This window comes from Tenrec ecaudatus, chromosome 16 (genome assembly GCF_050624435.1).
Source record: "Tenrec ecaudatus isolate mTenEca1 chromosome 16, mTenEca1.hap1, whole genome shotgun sequence".
Classification (NCBI taxonomy): domain Eukaryota; kingdom Metazoa; phylum Chordata; class Mammalia; order Afrosoricida; family Tenrecidae; genus Tenrec; species Tenrec ecaudatus.
In genome coordinates this window covers 63,262,823-63,280,422 of record NC_134545.1, presented here as the reverse complement: position 1 = coordinate 63,280,422, position 17,600 = coordinate 63,262,823, and the positions used below count along the sequence as shown (strand labels likewise).

General features: G+C 43.7%; 1 protein-coding gene across 1 annotated transcript in view; it reads right to left on the bottom strand.

The window, feature by feature from the left end:
• The window catches only part of FAM13C (family with sequence similarity 13 member C), a 153,822-nt gene that overhangs the window by 82,818 nt on the left and 53,404 nt on the right, over positions 1 to 17,600 (bottom strand). The window contains exon 4 of the mRNA XM_075534251.1: positions 10,181 to 10,299. Coding sequence (XP_075390366.1) covers positions 10,181 to 10,299 — 119 coding nt within the window. The remainder of the gene's footprint in view (positions 1 to 10,180; positions 10,300 to 17,600) is intronic.

Sequence of the window (17,600 nt, the reverse complement as noted above, 5' to 3'; positions counted from 1 at the left end):
TCTCATAAGAGGGAAGACCGAATCTGCCTCTATGAAGACGTCAGCCTATGAAACCCTTCGGGGCAATTCTACTCTGTGCCCTGAACTCAAGTCAAAACTGACTCCAGGACACTAACAACTGTCTCTTTATAATTAGTGCGACGTTTCTCTTGCATCTGTTCCGAGTTAAGACAACACTTTTTCCTGAGACAGAGTTTAGTAAAAAATTGTCCATTTGATCTCCCTGGCTTATGATTTCTAACACAATGCAAAGGTGAAACTCTAGCTTGTAAAATCTGCTTCATAGAGGAAGTTGTACATTAGAATATTTGTTATGAAAAGGCAAATGTAGTCTCGTTAGCCATAAATGAACTCACTAGCCTTGTGGCAATTAACTTACTACTCCATTGCTCAGCTAATGGTCTTGTGCCGAGTAACCACACTAAAAATACCGTGGAGTCAGAAGGAGTTCTGGTCTACTTTCCATGCTCAAGTCTGCTTGAAATAGCGCCTTGGGAGTCCAGAGGGGTGGGGTGGGCGGATGAACTCGTGCCTTGGCAGGGGTGTGTGGGGATGGGTACCTGACAACACTAAATACAAGGTTGACGGAAATGCTCTAAAAGTGACTGTGGTGATGATTGTACGACTCTTCTTGGTGTAATTGAACTAATGAATTGTATGTGAATTATATGCCAATAAAGCTGTGAAGGGGGATGGTGCATCTAGATAATTCAAATCCTATTGCATTAGGATGCACCTTCCATACATGATTCTTTGTTATGCCAATATTAAAATAATAGCAACAACCTAAGAATATACATGATTTACCAGCGGCTATATCTGAGTAGTAATATTAAAATACTTTTAGTTCCTTGAAATTGTCTGTTTTTATTTTCTAATTTAGTCATACTTCATTTATTTTATTTTGATCTTTTAAAAAATGAGTGACTTAATCTCAGTTTCCATTTTATCATTATGACTAATCATTGTCTAGTAAAATGCTATCAATTTATCAAGTGGCCAAGGGCAGATTCTTCTACAGAGAGAGAGAGAGTGTGTGTGTGTGTTTCATGGCCAAGGACAGATTCTTCTAAAAAGAGAGAGAGAATTTCATTCCCAAAATAATTAATCGTGGGCCCTTTTTCAATCAGCAGTTTAAAGACTGTCTATTTGTGTGTGGGGGGTGGGGTTCTCTCTCCACATCAGGGGGAATTATTTTTAACTCTAACTCAAGAGCCTGTATTGCTAAAATCTTACCATGGCTAAACAAGTTTAAAGTTAAAATCAGAAGGGTTCTAAACATCTAAAAGTTAAAGCCAGGATCCACATGTGACCTCTTCCCTGGGAGAGGGACAGCAGAGAAGGGGGGAAGGGAGACTCCGGATAGGGCAAGATATGACAAAATAACGAGGTATAAATTACCAAGGGCATATGAGGGAGGGGGGAAAGGGGAGGGAGGGGGGGGGAAAAAAGAGGACCTGATGCAAGGGGCTTAAGTGGAGAGCAAATGCCTTGAGAATGATTGGGGCAGGGAATGTATGGATGTGCTTTATACAATTGATGTATGTATATGTATGGATTGTGGTAAGAGTTGTTTGAGTCCCTAATAAAATGTAAAAGAAGAAAAGAGAAAAAAAAAGTTAAAGCCAGAAATGGTGAAAATTATCAACTTAAAGCCAGAAAGGACAAATATTATCTGGTCCCAGCACCTCATGCTACAGAAGAGTCAAGCTTTGAGTGATGTGACCAAGATCAATGGACGGACATGGGACCTTGTGTTTCATTTCTTACCTGTAATTTTTTTACCATTCCAAAACTTCCTTTCTAGTGACATTTGTATATCATGCAATTTAAAGGCTTATTGTTGGCAGAAAGTGGGTGTTATGAAATTTTCTTCTCTAAAGAAGGAAGGTAGGACAGTGGTGTCTGTCTATGATGATTCATTGTGAACTTGACTCCAGGCTGGCGGGTGGTTTGAACAGCTGACCTTTAAGTGGGCAAGCTAATCTTGTTTATCGCATAGTGGCACCTGGGCTCTTACTCGACCAAGAACTACAGATTTTCATATTGTGATTCTGACACAGCAGACTTATAGAAATATCCTCTACAGTCCTTTTATTTTAATTTACTTAGATCAAACATTTCATGCTGGGTTTTCCAGGGGGTCTCGTTCAAACTCATTTTCTCTTTAAATAAAAACAATAGGGAGATTTTCTTAAGTCTTTTCTTCACGCATGTGCGGAGCAAGGCGGGATGATGGAGAGGGCTTCCTTCGGAGCCCCCCGTGCCGCTGTCCAATCAGCACTGGACTACAAATCCGAAAGCTGGTGGTTGAAACTGACCAGCGGTGCCATGGGAGAAAGATGAGGCTGTCTGCGCCCATAAAGATTCACAGCCTCAGACTTACTCTACAGGGTCACTGTCAATGGGGACTAAGGTGCTATGCAACAACCTCAAAGCCAGCCAAGTTAGAAAGCAATTATTTCCCAACAGTCTGCCAGGAAGTCTCAAACTGCAGTGAAGCCAGGCTATGTTTCTTTCTTCTACCTCACACTGCTCCTCCCAGTGAAAGAAAGGAAAAACAAACCCTGTGATTACACCAGTGGGAAAGGAGACAGATGTGCCGACAACCCCTGCTTCCTGCTCTGCGGGTGGCAGCCCAAGAAGAAAAACCCTCTGGGTGCTGGGCTCAGGGAGAAAGAAAATGTTTCGGGAATGATGGTGGCAACATATGTACGAGGGTGCTTGATACAACTGAAGAATGGCTTGGTATAAGATCTGTAAGAACCCCAATAATGATTCATCATAATTTAAAAATGTCTAGGTGTCCGTTCTCTTATGCACTCTCCCCCTTCCCTTTGCTGCAGAAATCATGAAGGCCCTTTCTTAATGATTACGGTGGTCTTACCTCCCCCCCAAAAAAAAAACATTTAAATAGGAAACAATGCCCTAACACACACACACACACAGGCTATCTTGAAAGCAAAACATGAAAGGACTCTTCCCCATGAAAAAGTTGCTGCCAACAAAATTGCCTTTTTTTTTCATAAAAGAACAAAGTCTCCAGTGTTTCCTTTCATCTGAAATGTCACAAAAATAGTTGAAGTCATCAAAGGCCATCATTTTCCTTGAAAATACGCCAATCGCCAAAGCCCTGTAACTAGGAACTTGCAGGAGAAGCGGGTAAGGAACTGGCAGATGCCACCGCCCACATCATTAGTGTCAAGGCAGTGCAATAGCACAGCTCGCGGTTCATATAGACGAGGTCTTTAAAGACATCACGGGCTTAATGTTGTCATAAATTTTAACACAATATTTTAAGCACAAGTAAGTTAATCATTCTCAAAATAAATTTACTTAGCTGGATAAGAAGTCCCCAACTTCATTAGCATTCTCTTACTATCATAAATTCCCCTTTGTCATTTCCGAGGGTTTACTGAACCGGTACTGTGGCGTTGGCTATAAAATTCAATCAAACTGATGCATATTCATCAAGAGGCTGCTCTAGTAGACGGATGATGTTCATCTGGGTCCGGTTACCAAGGAGAGTGAGAAGTTAAGCAAGTCACAGCTTCTCGGGTGTCAAACTAGAAAATGAGGGGGTTGTCCTAAGCGATTACTAAAGCTTCTTCTATTCTAAACAAATGCAGTTGTGTAGTTTTGTATGGTTTGCAAAGCACCGGAGACAGAGCAGCCCGCTGGAGTAGTATAATAACCAGCCTCTCAGATGTTAATGTTAAAACCTGAACGCTTCACTGTCGGAAAAGTGGCATCGATACATTGTCAGCCATGCGGTTATTGGGACTTTGCCCAGGTACCAAACAGAGGTCCCAGGATGAACAGCTGCAAAAAAGAAAAGATTTCAGCAGGCATTATAACTCAAACACCTAGAGGAACCAGGTGGGGAGAAGGGTAGGGATTGTGAAAAACAGGAGAGCTTCTGTCCCATCTTAACAGACAGCTGCCCCTCGACACCACAGAATTACTGACTTGTGGCATTGGTTGTCATAGCTTTAGATTTTACAAGAGAGTCAAAATTCTATAAACACTCCAGATTCCAAATATTGATTCAAAATATTTAAATACAGCACAAATCAAACAGGCCTCCTAAGCATGTGGGCCACCAAATTGAAGTCTCTGATCTAGGACACCTAATCCCACGGCCTACCCTGTAGGGGTGGGGGACAAGACAGAAGGGCCGAGGTGCCCAATGAAAAAGGTGGAGGCAGACAAAATGATGTTCCGGGCTGGTCCTGTTGAGGGAACTCAGAAGAACAGGCAAACCCAGAGATAGGAAAGGCCAGAAGAGGGGTTCTAAAGCTGCGGGTGAGGAGCTCCATATGAGATTCCCACAAATGCTTTAGCGAGCTTTCCTAGGAGAAGAAACGCTCATGTGGTCAGCAGACTACCAGTCCCTTAGTCTACACTCAAATTCCTGGAGGCTATTAATAGGTCGCCTTGCATGGCAAATGAGACTTTGTAGATGTGATTAAACTAGGGACCATGAGAAGGGAAGATGACCCTGATGGGACCAATCTCATCCTTTCAAACCAGAACATATATGCTGGCAGTCGTCAGAGGGAGATGTGACTATGGAAGAATGGTCAGATGGAGGCGGCATTGCTGGCTTTGGAGATGGGGGGGAAGGGTCATGATCCAAGGAATATTGGGTAGCCTCTGCAAGCTGAAAAATGTAAGGAAGTGGATTCTTGCTTAGCACCTCCAGAAGGAAATGCAGCTCCCTTCCTTTGAGCTTAGTAATGCCCGTATTAAACGTCCATTTCACAGAACCGTAGACTAATATGTGTTGCTTTGAGACACATGTTCGTTCTCATCTGTTACAACAGCAATAGAAAACCTAAACAGAATACTTACATACGCACCAGAAACCAACTTAGGATTGTTGGGTCGAGTCTGACTCGTAGAAATCCTGTGGGCAGCCCAGAACTGCTCCCTAGATGTTTCTTGTCTGTCAATCTTTATAGGAGCAGGCTGTCTCCTCTTTCTCCTGTGAAATAGCTAGTGGGTTCAAACGACTGACCTTCTGGTGAACAGCCTAATGCTTCATCCACTGCACTACTAAAGACTACTTATGCACGTCAATTTGTTACATCAGCAATAGAAAACCAACATATAGTGTGTGTGTGTGTGTGTATGAACACAATAGAAATGAGTAATAGAAACCCAGACAGTATATATATAAATTATCATAAAATTGACTGCTTGAATTACACAGTATCTTACAGTTTTGACAGACACGAGTCCAGCGAGGGTGTCCCTTGCAGTCTATGCGCACACGCAGAGTGCATCAGAGCTGCATCCTGTCACCACACTTATTCAACCTGTCTGCTGGGCAGGTAGACTAGAGGCCGGGCTAGGTGAGGAGGAACGCAGCACTGGTCCTGAAGGAAGACTCCCTAAGAACCCGTGATTCGCAAATGACACAACCTTGCTTGTTCAAAGTGAAGAGGAACTTACAGATGAACCTCGAGAAAACAAAAATCCTCAGAAATGGACTAATAAGTAACAGCGTGAGAAACAGAGAAAAGATTGAATAAATGGAAAAAGCTTGAACTTGTCAAAGACTTCCTTTTATTGGATCTACAATCAATGCCTGCGGAAGGAGCGATCAAAAAATCAATAGATGGACAAATCTTCCACAAATACAGTCAGGGAGCCAGCCCCTAACACATCATCACGGGTCTGATAGGCACAATTGTACAGCGATAATAAGTAAAGATTATAGTAAAGTCATAGAGGAGATAGAGGAGAGAGTGAAATAATGGAGTCAGACACATTTCATGGGAGCATGCTCACCTCAGCTCCTGTTGGTGGTACAGGGCAGGAGAGCAGCAGGCAGGAGAGAGGGGGAGAGGAGAGGAAGGAGGACCAGGGGAGAGAGGGTAGAGGAGACAGAGCTCTTTATTTCTAACCAAGGCTTATATACCCTTGGGGGTGTGCAAGTCCCCTAATTATAGGTAAAGACATACGTCACAGGAAGGGATTGTACTATAGGTAATACACTAATGGGAGGGAGATGATCTAGGGGTACATGCGCAATAGGAAGAGGAGGGATTAGGGGTATACACGTGACAAAATGGGCGGATCCTAGAGTCAGGATGGTGGCCTAACCTTGATTGCCCTTGAGCTGGAGACTTTATTTAGCCTAGGCTTTGGGGGAAGCAAAGCACTGTCTGTAACAGCAGGGAGTGATCCCTGCCTATTGAGGGAGAAACAATGGTGTCTGCTTGTTCTGGATGGCTGGAGTCTTCAGGGAGGTAACTTGACAATCATTTACCATTAGTTGCAAGCAGTGTCCTAGTCTGACATACATATTCGGGGAAGTCGAGTTGGGGAACAGTCTTTTTGTATCCCACAAAATACTACTTTAAGGTTTATTATGCTAACCTGGCTGATAAACACATGTAGGGTTAATTGAAGGGCAGAGAGATAAATGGCTCCATGGGCCTTGCCTTTCTGGTTCTGTCTCTTGTTGTCTGATGGTTGTACCAGTGTGTGGCTGCCTTAGTTGGCAAGGCTCACTTCCTGCGAGACCTCCCTGAGGAGAAGCCACATGGAACTACCCTGATGCAGCCCTGGGTGCTGGAGCAGCCGTGTGGAGACCCCTGCCAGCGCTGAGATGCTTACATCACCACTGGATTCAAAGACTTTCTACCCACTGGCCTGTGATCATCCTTCAATCAGCATCATTGCGTGCGTTTGGGAGTTGGAGGAGGACTTTGTAGATCGGTATCGGACATATGGGCTAAATCGGACTGGACGGGATTGGGATGCTTTCTGAATGTACATTTACCCTATATATAAAACTCTCTCTTATACATATATGAGTTTCTGTGGATTTGTTTCTCTACTAACACAAACTTGTCAAAGATTTGCTTTTATTTGGATCCACAATCAATGCCTGCGGAAGGAGCGATCAAAAAATCTATGGACAAATCTGCCGCAAAACACTACTGCTAAAATAATGAAAGTTAAGCCACTTTAAGAACGACAGTGCTCCTGACCCACTTCATGCTACTGTCCCTGGCCTCCTCTACATGGGAAGCTGGGAACAAAGCAGGCAGACCGCAGAGGAGTGGATGCATTTGAATGACAGTGTTGGCTAAGCTTATCGATAGTACCACGGATTTCCAAAAGACAGACAACGCTGTCTTGGAAGATGTCCTTCGAAAGATGGGGACACTTCACCTCACTTACTTTGGACATGTTATCAAGTGGAACCAGTCCCTGGAGAAGAACAACATACTAGGTGAATTAAAGAGTTATTTAAAAGGAGGAAGACTCTCAGCCGGCGGGATGGGCCCATGGCTGAACCACTGCACAGCAATGAATGTGAGGCGGGCACAGGCCCGGGCCGGGCTTCGAGCTGTGGTACCTGGGGTTGCACTGAGCTGCAGTGCGTCGATGGCACATCACAGCAGCCACAACATTTACACACAGAACTTCTTTCGAAACATCCGTGGACTTCCCGGAGCCTCAGACATGCATAATGCCTCTTGGTGCTAGAAACAGCCAAGGCAAAGGTTCCTCTGGGGGACAGAGATACAGAACATTTTCTCCTTGGCATGCGTGGCCACACGTGACCTCCGTCAACTCCAAAATCTCACTTATACAACTGTCTGTTCCTTTGAAATGTGCTCTCTTGACAGCTCCTGGCTGCCAAAGAGTCTCTCCGCCTGTTCTCCCAGTGCCCATCATATTAACAGCACTCGTATATCCATCCCCAAGGAAGCAGGGTTTATGCCTGATGAGATTTAGCTTGGCTTCTTCCCCCTCTTTGAGTCAGACCTAGGTCTACTGTGTCATGTTACAATATGTCGCCATCAAGATCTAGACAGGACATTCCTGAACCTGGCTCAAAACGGAACTGGGACGTTATCAGAAATGTGAGCTACCTAATTCTAGGTTGTTTTTAGCCTCGGAGCTCATCAAATTTCACCACCTCTGCGTAATTTGAGACGCATTTTTTCCCCAAGTTCCATTAGAATGGCCCTGACTGATTTCCACCAGGGTAAGTCACCAACTCATTAAAATGCAAGTCTGAGGGTAGTGGCCATAAGTGACCTAACACCAGGCTTAGCTGTGACTGGGAAAGCTGCCTCCTTGGAAGAGGGTACCTGGAAGTTAGAGAGAAAAGAGTAGCAATGATCTCTGAGTAGTTGGGATCCTATGGAGGCTTATTATGGGGATCAGGATCTCCTTGGATGCAATGGAGTCATTGATCTACTGGGCTCTGAGAGAAAACACCCGCTAAATGGAGAGAGATTGCCCCGACCCCTTATCTGGTTTCTTTCTCAACACAAGCAACAAAGAAGAGGTTTGAAGAGGCCCCCTAAAGTTTTATGTCAACTCTTGTGACACAAGCATCTATTTTTCCTTTCCTGATGAATGTCGTCATGGTTCTCCAAGAATCTGCATAAAGCTGTATCCTCCCCAAGTTAGGAACCGCTGTTCTAGGCTTTCTCGTCAGAACTACTCTTATTTTACACTGTAAGATCCTAAGTAGTCACCTGGGAGTCAGGCCCACCGTGGCATCCCATGCATTTCGTTCTTGCCCTCTTTGCCACCCCAGATGGGACAGAATGTGCTTTTGACTTTTCAGCAAACATCAGCATCTTTGAGAACGTGAATTGCTAATATTTTGTTTTCTAATGAGCTGCCGTCCAACATTCATCCAAAAGGAACACCACACATTCCACCCACAATATATTAATGAATTTGGGTTTGTTTTTATGATGATGAAATATGCAAACTACGCATGCAAACACAGTTGACCTTGTTCCTGCGGGGAAAGGTGGTCATCGGGTTGCTGGCAAAATGCAGTCACGACCTAAATAGATTCTGAACAGAGCAAAACCCAACTTATTGTCATGAGGCTGGTTCTTACTCCAAGCAGCCCTGTGGGCTAAAGCAGAACCGCCTCATAGGCATCCACGCTGGTACATTTTAGGGGCGCAGACGGTCCCATCTTTTTCACCGAGAGAAGCTGTTGGGTTCAAACTGCTGACCTTTCAGTGTGCAGCGGAATGCTTAACCATGGATTCTAGCTAACCGCATAACAACTTGACTCCACATCGGATGGAGCACCTCTTGATCGGCCAAGGCCTAATCAGGATGCGTCCCACAGGGATGACCCGAGGTCCGGTAAGAATGGGTGGCTTGTGAAGAAGGCTCTAAAAGGTGTCTACGAATCCAGCTGCGGAAGCGGATCCCTTTACCTTTAAGGCCCACTCCATCCCTTTGGGACTCCAGAGTCTATATTTAATCTGCTAGGCATTTCAAAGCACAATTACATAGCACCTTCAATCTCTCTGACATTTGTTGATTTACTGCAAATGTGCTGCCTTAGAAAACGGCTTTTAAAGGTCATGCTAAGAAGCACAACATTGCCTTTCCTCTGAGTGGGGGCTCTCACGACATCCGCACACAAAATCCTACAAAGACAGCTGGCACAACGAGAGGGGGCATGCTTTCTTCTGTTTGTTTCCAGAAAAGACTTTCCCTTGACAGCTGCCATGCCGGTCTTCCGTGGGAATGCCTTGCCAACCTTCCCACAGGCAGCCTTCCACCCACGCCTTTGCCCTGGCTGCAGGGCTGATGCCAGCAGGTCTAGGAGATCAGAGAGCCCGCTGGCGTCCAGCAGGGCTGCTTGGCACGACTTGGGTCAGCACAAGAGCTGCCCCGCAATGCCATGCATCACCTCGTCTTGTGTTCAAAGGCTTGCTCAGCCTTTTTCTTCCCGTGCCGTCCAGTCTCTTGGCCAGCCCCAGCCTTGTCCTCCATCAAATGGGACCGTGGCTGCAAGCTTCCCGAGGAAGGTGTGAGGGCAAAACTAAGAGTCCTCTGAGAAAAGCATGTGGCATGATGCCTGACCCGTAATCTCTCATGAGACTTATCACTGAAGAAGCCCGGGCACTTCTAGCTAGCAGAGAATGAAATCGGCCTGTCACCCTCCGCTCTGAGCCTTACAGCCGAATACCTGCATACTGAAGACAGAGAAAGCAGAACTTGTCATCTTTCTCTGCCACACAGGCTCAATGATTCCCTTTCCAGGCTTAGCACCAACCAAAGTTAGAAAACCTGGTCTTGTGAGTAGAGGTGGCAGGGACCCCCGTTAGTATTTTGTGACACCACACCTCCCGCCCGCCGCCACAGCACAACTTCTGACACGAGCGCCCACCTTGGTTGAAGTCGCACCGTGTCTTGGCACCTGAAGGAGTTGTTTTGTGGATTCTCATGAGGTGGTGTTCCTGCTCTCCCCTGGCACTCCGCATGGCCAGGCACCACCTGCTCTGCCTCCTACAAGAAGCAAAGACAAGAACACACGAGCTGTCAACAGGGATCCGTTCCACGGGATTCACTGGCTGCGTTTTGCAAATGAGAGAGGCAGCAATACATAACACCTTCCACCGATGGAAGGGCGAGAAAGAAGCCCAGTCAGGGTCCTGGAATTTCAAGCCCCTCTGGCTATCAGTTAGTGGCTGCAAGATTATGAATCAAAAGGTGGCACAGAAAGAAACAACAATAGAAATTACATAACACTCAATGAAAAATGTCAAGCTATTTAAAATGTTGGTGAGGAGTATTTAATTAAAAGACACATATGGAAAGATACATATTGTGTTGATTTTAGAACAAGATTACTAGTATAAGCACAGACTTGCAAAAATGACTATATATATATGCATACACATACACATATTGGGAAATAGGAACTGAAATTTTAACAGTGACTAAAACTTTGTATTGTTTTTCTCCCTCTGAAGGGTATCTATAGTTTCTTAATTTTCTGCAATGAACATACATTAATTCTAGAATAAGAGTTTGAAAACTAAGGAATCCATCATTTTTATAAACTCCAAAATTTCATCTTTTCCTTCGCTTCCCATCTTTTCTGCCTGCATCTCACTATATGCCTGTACTATATCTCACTATATGCCTGTACTATATCTCACTATATGCCTGTACTATATCTCACTATATGCCTGTACTATATCTCACTATATGCCTGTACTGTATCTCACTATATGCCTGTACTGTATCTCACTATATGCCTGTACTATATCTCACTATATGCCTGTACTATATCTCACTATATACCTGTACTATATCTCACTATATGCCTGTACTATATCTCACTATATGCCTGTACTATATCTCACTACATGCCTGTACTATATCTCACTACATGCCTGTACTATATCTCACTACATGCCTGTACTATATCTCACTATATGCCTGTACTATATCTCACTACATGCCTGTACTATCTCTCACTACATGCCTGTACTATATCTCACTATATGCCTGTACTATATCTCACTATATGCCTGTACTATATCTCACTATATGCCTGTACTATATCTCACTATATGCCTGTACTATATCTCACTTTCTCTCGCTCTCTCTCTCTCTCTCTCTCTCTCTCTCTCTCTCACACACACACACACACACACACACACGCACACCCCTTTAGGTATGCTGTAGCCAAGGAAACTACTAAATAGGTCATCCCATGATGTAATCCACTCATTAATTTACAGAATGAAGAACTCTCTAGGGAATATCATAAAAACACCCAGTGAAAATTCATCTAGATTCAACACAAAGATGCACAGATCAAAAGTGAAAGATTTATATACGTCTAGCTGTAGAATTGCTAGTCTGAGCCTTTCCAAATCTCTAATGGGCAAACTTTCTTTAGGATAAAGGAGTCCATCTTTATCTGATAAATGAGACACTAAAACCAAAGTTGGTTACTTCCATGAGAAGTTGAGTCAGTCAATAAGTACTGCCGTGCAGTGAAGGTATTCAAATGATGTCGTGGGTCTGGAGCTGTTTGGTGACGGTGGCGATTCAGCGCCTTCTTTGGTGTAGGGGTCGGAGGCAGTAACTGTGACAATGCCCAGCGTCTCTGAAGTTCTTTCTCTAAAAGGCTAGAGTGAGTTGGAGCAACTGTTATGCCAACAGTCATTCCAAGCTTCTAAATCAAAATTATAAGGAAGTCTCCCAGTCATATGTCATTGAAGTGTATACTCCAGAAATACGTGCTGACATTTTATCCCTTGTACTTGTGAATGTGGTCCAGATTGGAAATATACATTGTTTTTAATAAGCATTTGTAAGTAAAAATGGAGTATTGTGGCATAGAGGTTATGGATTGGGCTGCAATCTCCAACGGCCCCAGTTTGAAAACACCAGCTAGCCTATGGGAGAAAAATGGGGCTTCCTATTCACATAAAGAGTTACAGTCTCAGAAACTCACAGGGGCGGTTCTACCCTGTCCTCTAGGGTCACTAGGAGTGGGCATGGACTCAAGGGCAGTGAGTTTATTTTTATTGTTATGTTAATGGAGTCAAGCCAGTGCAGGGTAGATCCTAGACCTTATCATTGTTGACCAATATGAAGAACAGAGTAGATAGGGAGACACACAGTGACAAAATGTCATATAAAGACAGACACATCTACAAAGTCCAAGGATTTTAGGCTACAAGATGCTGAAATAGACAAAAAGGGACCACCACCAAGAGCCATGCCTCCAATTCATGCCCTCAGTGTCCTGCATGATGAGAAACCTCTGTTCTTTAAAGGCACTCATTTGTGTCTATTTTGTTAGCCTGCACTGGGTAAGGAAGGTGTTTCCTGATTAAAACGAAAAAGAGAAAGTGAAAAGAAGCAGAGATGGAGAAAGAGAATTAATCAGGCCTTTCAACAGCCTTTCTTTGGTTCCATTGCCTCTGGCCCACCCTCAAGTAATCAGACGTCATATGAAAACTTTTTACCAATGTGCTGCTGCCTCCACTTAGCAGATTCTTATGAAATACTCTACAGGCCTAAACACCAATCAGTTCCCACAATGCTGAGTGCGTGCTTCCTTCTAAAACTCTTTCAGAGTTTGAGAATCTTTTGTTCATTACAAATGGAATAAACACTTTTTAGCTGATGCCTTCCAGGCCATTATCTCTTCATGGAAAGCCCCCGTGTGGATCAGCAGCTCCGTCCAGATCCACATGGGAATAAACGAGCGCCTTCGGATGATCCCAGCCCCGTGGCTTCCAATCCTCCAGCTCAGGCACCAGGAAGTAGAGGGCTCCCTCGGGTCTCCCAAGCAAAACCATGAGCAATCCTAGATGTTCTAATAAGTCTCTAAGTGTGGGACTATTTGTTACAGAGGAAAATAACAAAAACATTACCACGTTGCTTCCACTCTAAGATGCTATCAATTGTAAGCGCCACCACCAGCTTGATTAAATACCAACCCTTTAAAAAAACAGCAAATACCATATTAATCACCCACCTGGCTTTTTTAAGCAAAACATTTTATTAGGTGGGAGCTAATACAGATATCATATCATTCCATAGCTCAATCACATCAAGTCATATTGTACAACTGTTACCACAATCAGTTTGTGAATCCTTGATATCAACTCCCTTTTACACATCATCCCCACAACTGTAACCCCCAGAAACCTTTATTCTACTTGTTGCCTCCTAAATTCATCAGTCCTGGGTTTCATATACTGAAAACCAGAAAAACATATGACAAAAATTCAAGAGGGCTACCCACAGTGACAGAATTCATGAGAGATAACCCCTAATATGGGAAGAAAAAAAACCAAAACTAACCCACAGACAGAAATTGTTGCAAACCAGTTAAGGCCCAACATGTATCAGAGGGGGAATCAAGGTTTTAACCATTCAAGTCAGGTTATCATTTTGATCTCCATAGTTTATTCCCATCCCTCCCTTACGAAGAAGAGGGAATCACCCGAGGCTTATTTCCTGTGTAGATCTCAGAAACACAGCTGGGGCTCCTCCTTTTCTCCATCGGCTTCTGTAAACCACAATCTCACAATTTGGGCTCTGATGCTGCGATAGTTTACTGTGCCAGCCTGGCCAATAAACACAAGTAGGAGTAATTGAAGGGCGGACAGATAAACGGCTCAGTGAGCCTTGCTAGATCTGTGCCTCAATTTAAAGGGTACACTACCTGTGGGATGCCTAGCCTGTGGACTGTGTCGCTGTAAGGTAAGGTCCCTTTAAGCCCACACGATTGGAATGTTCATCTCTGGAGCTGGGGACCGACAGTTGGTGACAGTTGTGGACCTACCTTGTGTTTGCTGCCTGGATATATATAGAGCCCAGCTCTCTCTACAGAAAGGGGACTGGCGGCTCTCAAGACTTAAAGGACTGCTAGTGTCTCACTGCTTTATAATTTTTAATTTAACTGTTAATTTCTTGTATTATCTATCTGTATATAATTTAACGGTTCATTTCTTGTGTTATATATATCTATCTTTATAAATATATTTATATATAATTACTAGCAATCTGGTTTTATCTCTCTAGAGAACCCTGTCTAACACAGATGTGATTCCCTCCTTCAGATTCTGTGATTTCCAATACCTGGGTCACTGGTGATGGTGTGCTTCTTCCATGTGGACTTAGTTACTATCTCACTTAGATGGCTTCTTGGTTGGACCCAAGTCTTACAAGACCCCAGACAATACTATATGACAGCCAGGCACCATCAAATAATTAGTGGTTCTCCACTGCTAATTGTGTGGGGTCACCACAACAGGAGGAGCTGTAATAAAGAGTCATGGCATTAGGAAGGGTGAGAACCACAGATCTAATTTCTTTACCACACTGCCATAGCACCCATATCTTCAGTGTCCCTTTCCTGAGGGTGAGACCCATCAGTTTTAAAATGCCCACACATTTCCAAAATGTGGTGTGCTGGCATCAACGAGCTAAGGAGCACGCACAGCAAAGTTCAACACTAGAACACAAAAGAAGGCACACTCAGGAATGCAAGAGTCTGATCTGGAAGATTCATTGTGAATAAACTCACTGCCATCTAGTTGATTCTGACTCATGGAGATCCTATGGGACAGAGAAGAACTGCCCCCTGTGGGTTTCCAAGACTGTAACTCTTTATTGGAGTAAAAAACCTCATATTTTTCCTGCAGAACAGCGGCCGGTTTTGAACTGCCAACATTCTGGTTAGTAGCCCAACTCAACCACTGTACCAACAACCTAATTCTTAGTTACTCTAGTTTTTCAAATTAACTTCATGTTTTCTCTTAGGGAGAAGAGAAGGGACACATAACGAATTAATAGAACATAGTTTTGTAAGGTATTGTGTTACTAAGTGTCATATACTTATAAGAATCTAATGAAAATATACCTGTGTCAAATGAGAACAGTGACAGCCAATCATATTTCTCTGCCTTATAGTGGTGAATTACCAGACACATGAGACATCAGAATTCTAGATCTCTGTTCCAGTTGGACTTTACCACTGATCAGTGCCAAAATTAACCCAAGCTTCTAGTTTCTAAGAAACTGTCTTTCCCTCAACTTGTTCATTTCTGTTATTTTTATAGCTTTGTCCCCAGTGTGTTCCACCACATTCGTGAATGTATTTGTAGCAAAACTAAATACAAATATATCCTGTCAAATCTATGCTCATGGTATACTGCCAGGGAGCTGTCAGAAGTTCAGGCCAGATTCAGAAGAGGATGTGGAACAAAGCATCTCATTGCTGATGTCAGATGGATCTTGGCTCAAAGCAGAGAATACCAGAAAGATGTTTACTTGTGTTTCATAGACTATGCCAAGACATTTGACTGTATGGACCATAATAAACTGCGGAGGACTTTGGGAAGCATGGGAATTCTGGAACACTTCATTGTGCTCCTACTGAACTTGCACGTGGCTCAAGAGGCAGTTACGCAAACAGGCCAAGGGAATACTGCATGGCTTAAAATCAGGAAAGATGTGTGTCGGGGCTGTATATTCCGATTGTACTTTTTCAATCTATATGTGAGAAAATCATGAGATTATATGAAGAAGACTGAGGCATCAGGATTGGAGGAAGGCTTATTAACAACCTAGGACTTGCTGAAAGTGAGGAGGTCTTGGAGCACTTGCTGACGATGACCAAGGATTGTAGCCTTCAGGATGGATTACAACTCAATGTAATGAAGAGCGAAATCCTCACAACCTGACCAGCAGTTAACCTGATGGAGAAGACGTTGAAGTGGCCAAGGATTCTGTCTTGCTTGGATCCACAGTCAATGCTCATGGAAGCAGCAGTCAAGAGATCAAAATATGTATTGAATAAATAAATATACCACGTGAGACCTCTTTAAAATATTAAAGAATAGTAATGTTTCTTAAGGACTAAGGTGTACCTGACCTAAGTCATGGAATTCTCCATTGCTTCATGTGCATGTGAATGTTGGACATGGAATAAGGAAGAGCAGAGAAGAATTGATACATTTGACTTGTGGTGCTGGAGAAGAACATTGAAAGTCTCATGACCTGCTAAAAGGGCAAACCGATCTGTACTGGAAGAAGTAAGGCAGAGTGCTCCTTAGAGGCATGGATGGCAAGACTTCATGTTACATACTTTGGACACGTTGTCAGGAAAGACCAGTCCTGGAGAAGGACATCGTGTTGAGTAAGTGGGAGAGTGATGAAGAAGAGGAAGGCCCTTGGTGAGATGGAATGAGACAGTGGCTTCATCCATGGGTGCGGGCACAGGAGCAACTGTGAAGATGATGTAAATTCGTGTCGTGGTTCATTCTGTTATGATAAAGTTGCTCTGCGTCGGAGCTGACCCGATGTCACCTAACAACACCCCCTCCCATTTTCCCTCCTGTGTCTGTTCAGTCTGTGTGTCTGTCTAAGCATCCACTTGTAAGTCACCACAATTGGAGGATTGTGAAACAGCATTTGCAGCTGCTGTCTTTAAGTCTCTCCAACTTTCCCAGTCCCTTGCCCTGTTTTCCTCACATCCCCCCCCCCCCCCCGCCCATCTTCCCTCTGATTCTATATTGCCTCTGCTTTACCCAAGCAAACACTTGTCTACCCTCTAGGACATGACTTCTTCTCCCTCCATTCGACTCCTGCCCAGAGCCACCATCGAGTTTATTTTAATGTGAAAACATTTTCTTAACTTTCTAGAATATTGGTCTCATACCATAGTTGTCCTTTGGTCATGAAATAATTTCTTTCAACCACAAGTCACCACCATAAAGTCAATGTCAACTCACAGCCGCCCTAGAGGACAGGGAAGAATGGCCTCTGCAATTCTTTTTCTTTTTTACAGGTTTAGTGGCATAGAATTCACATGTCATACTCACATCAAGAACAGTTACACGAGCATCACCACAATCAATTTTAGAATATTTTCTTCATTCTTATACTCGTTATGAGCATCCCATTTACCCCCAACCTCCCCTGCCATAACCCCAAGGAACCTTTAATCAAGTTACCCTCTCTATAGATTTACCTCTCATGGATTTCATATACCAAAAATTATTTTTAAAAAACTAACAACTGTGGAAGCAGATTGTCTTAAGATGAACTCTGAGAAAGGAATACGTGTCAAAGTCTCTGAACACAGAGACATGGGTGCTAAATTTTCTTTATGCAGAGAACCTGGAGCTGAACCTTGTCCCAGGCTTCGGAGTAACAGAGTGCATTCATGGGCCTGCTTGAACCTCGTTTTCTTCTCCAAGCAAGATAAGACCATCCCCATCTTCCACAGTCCAGGCAAGGCCTGTGGGAAAGAGCTGATGCTCACACCC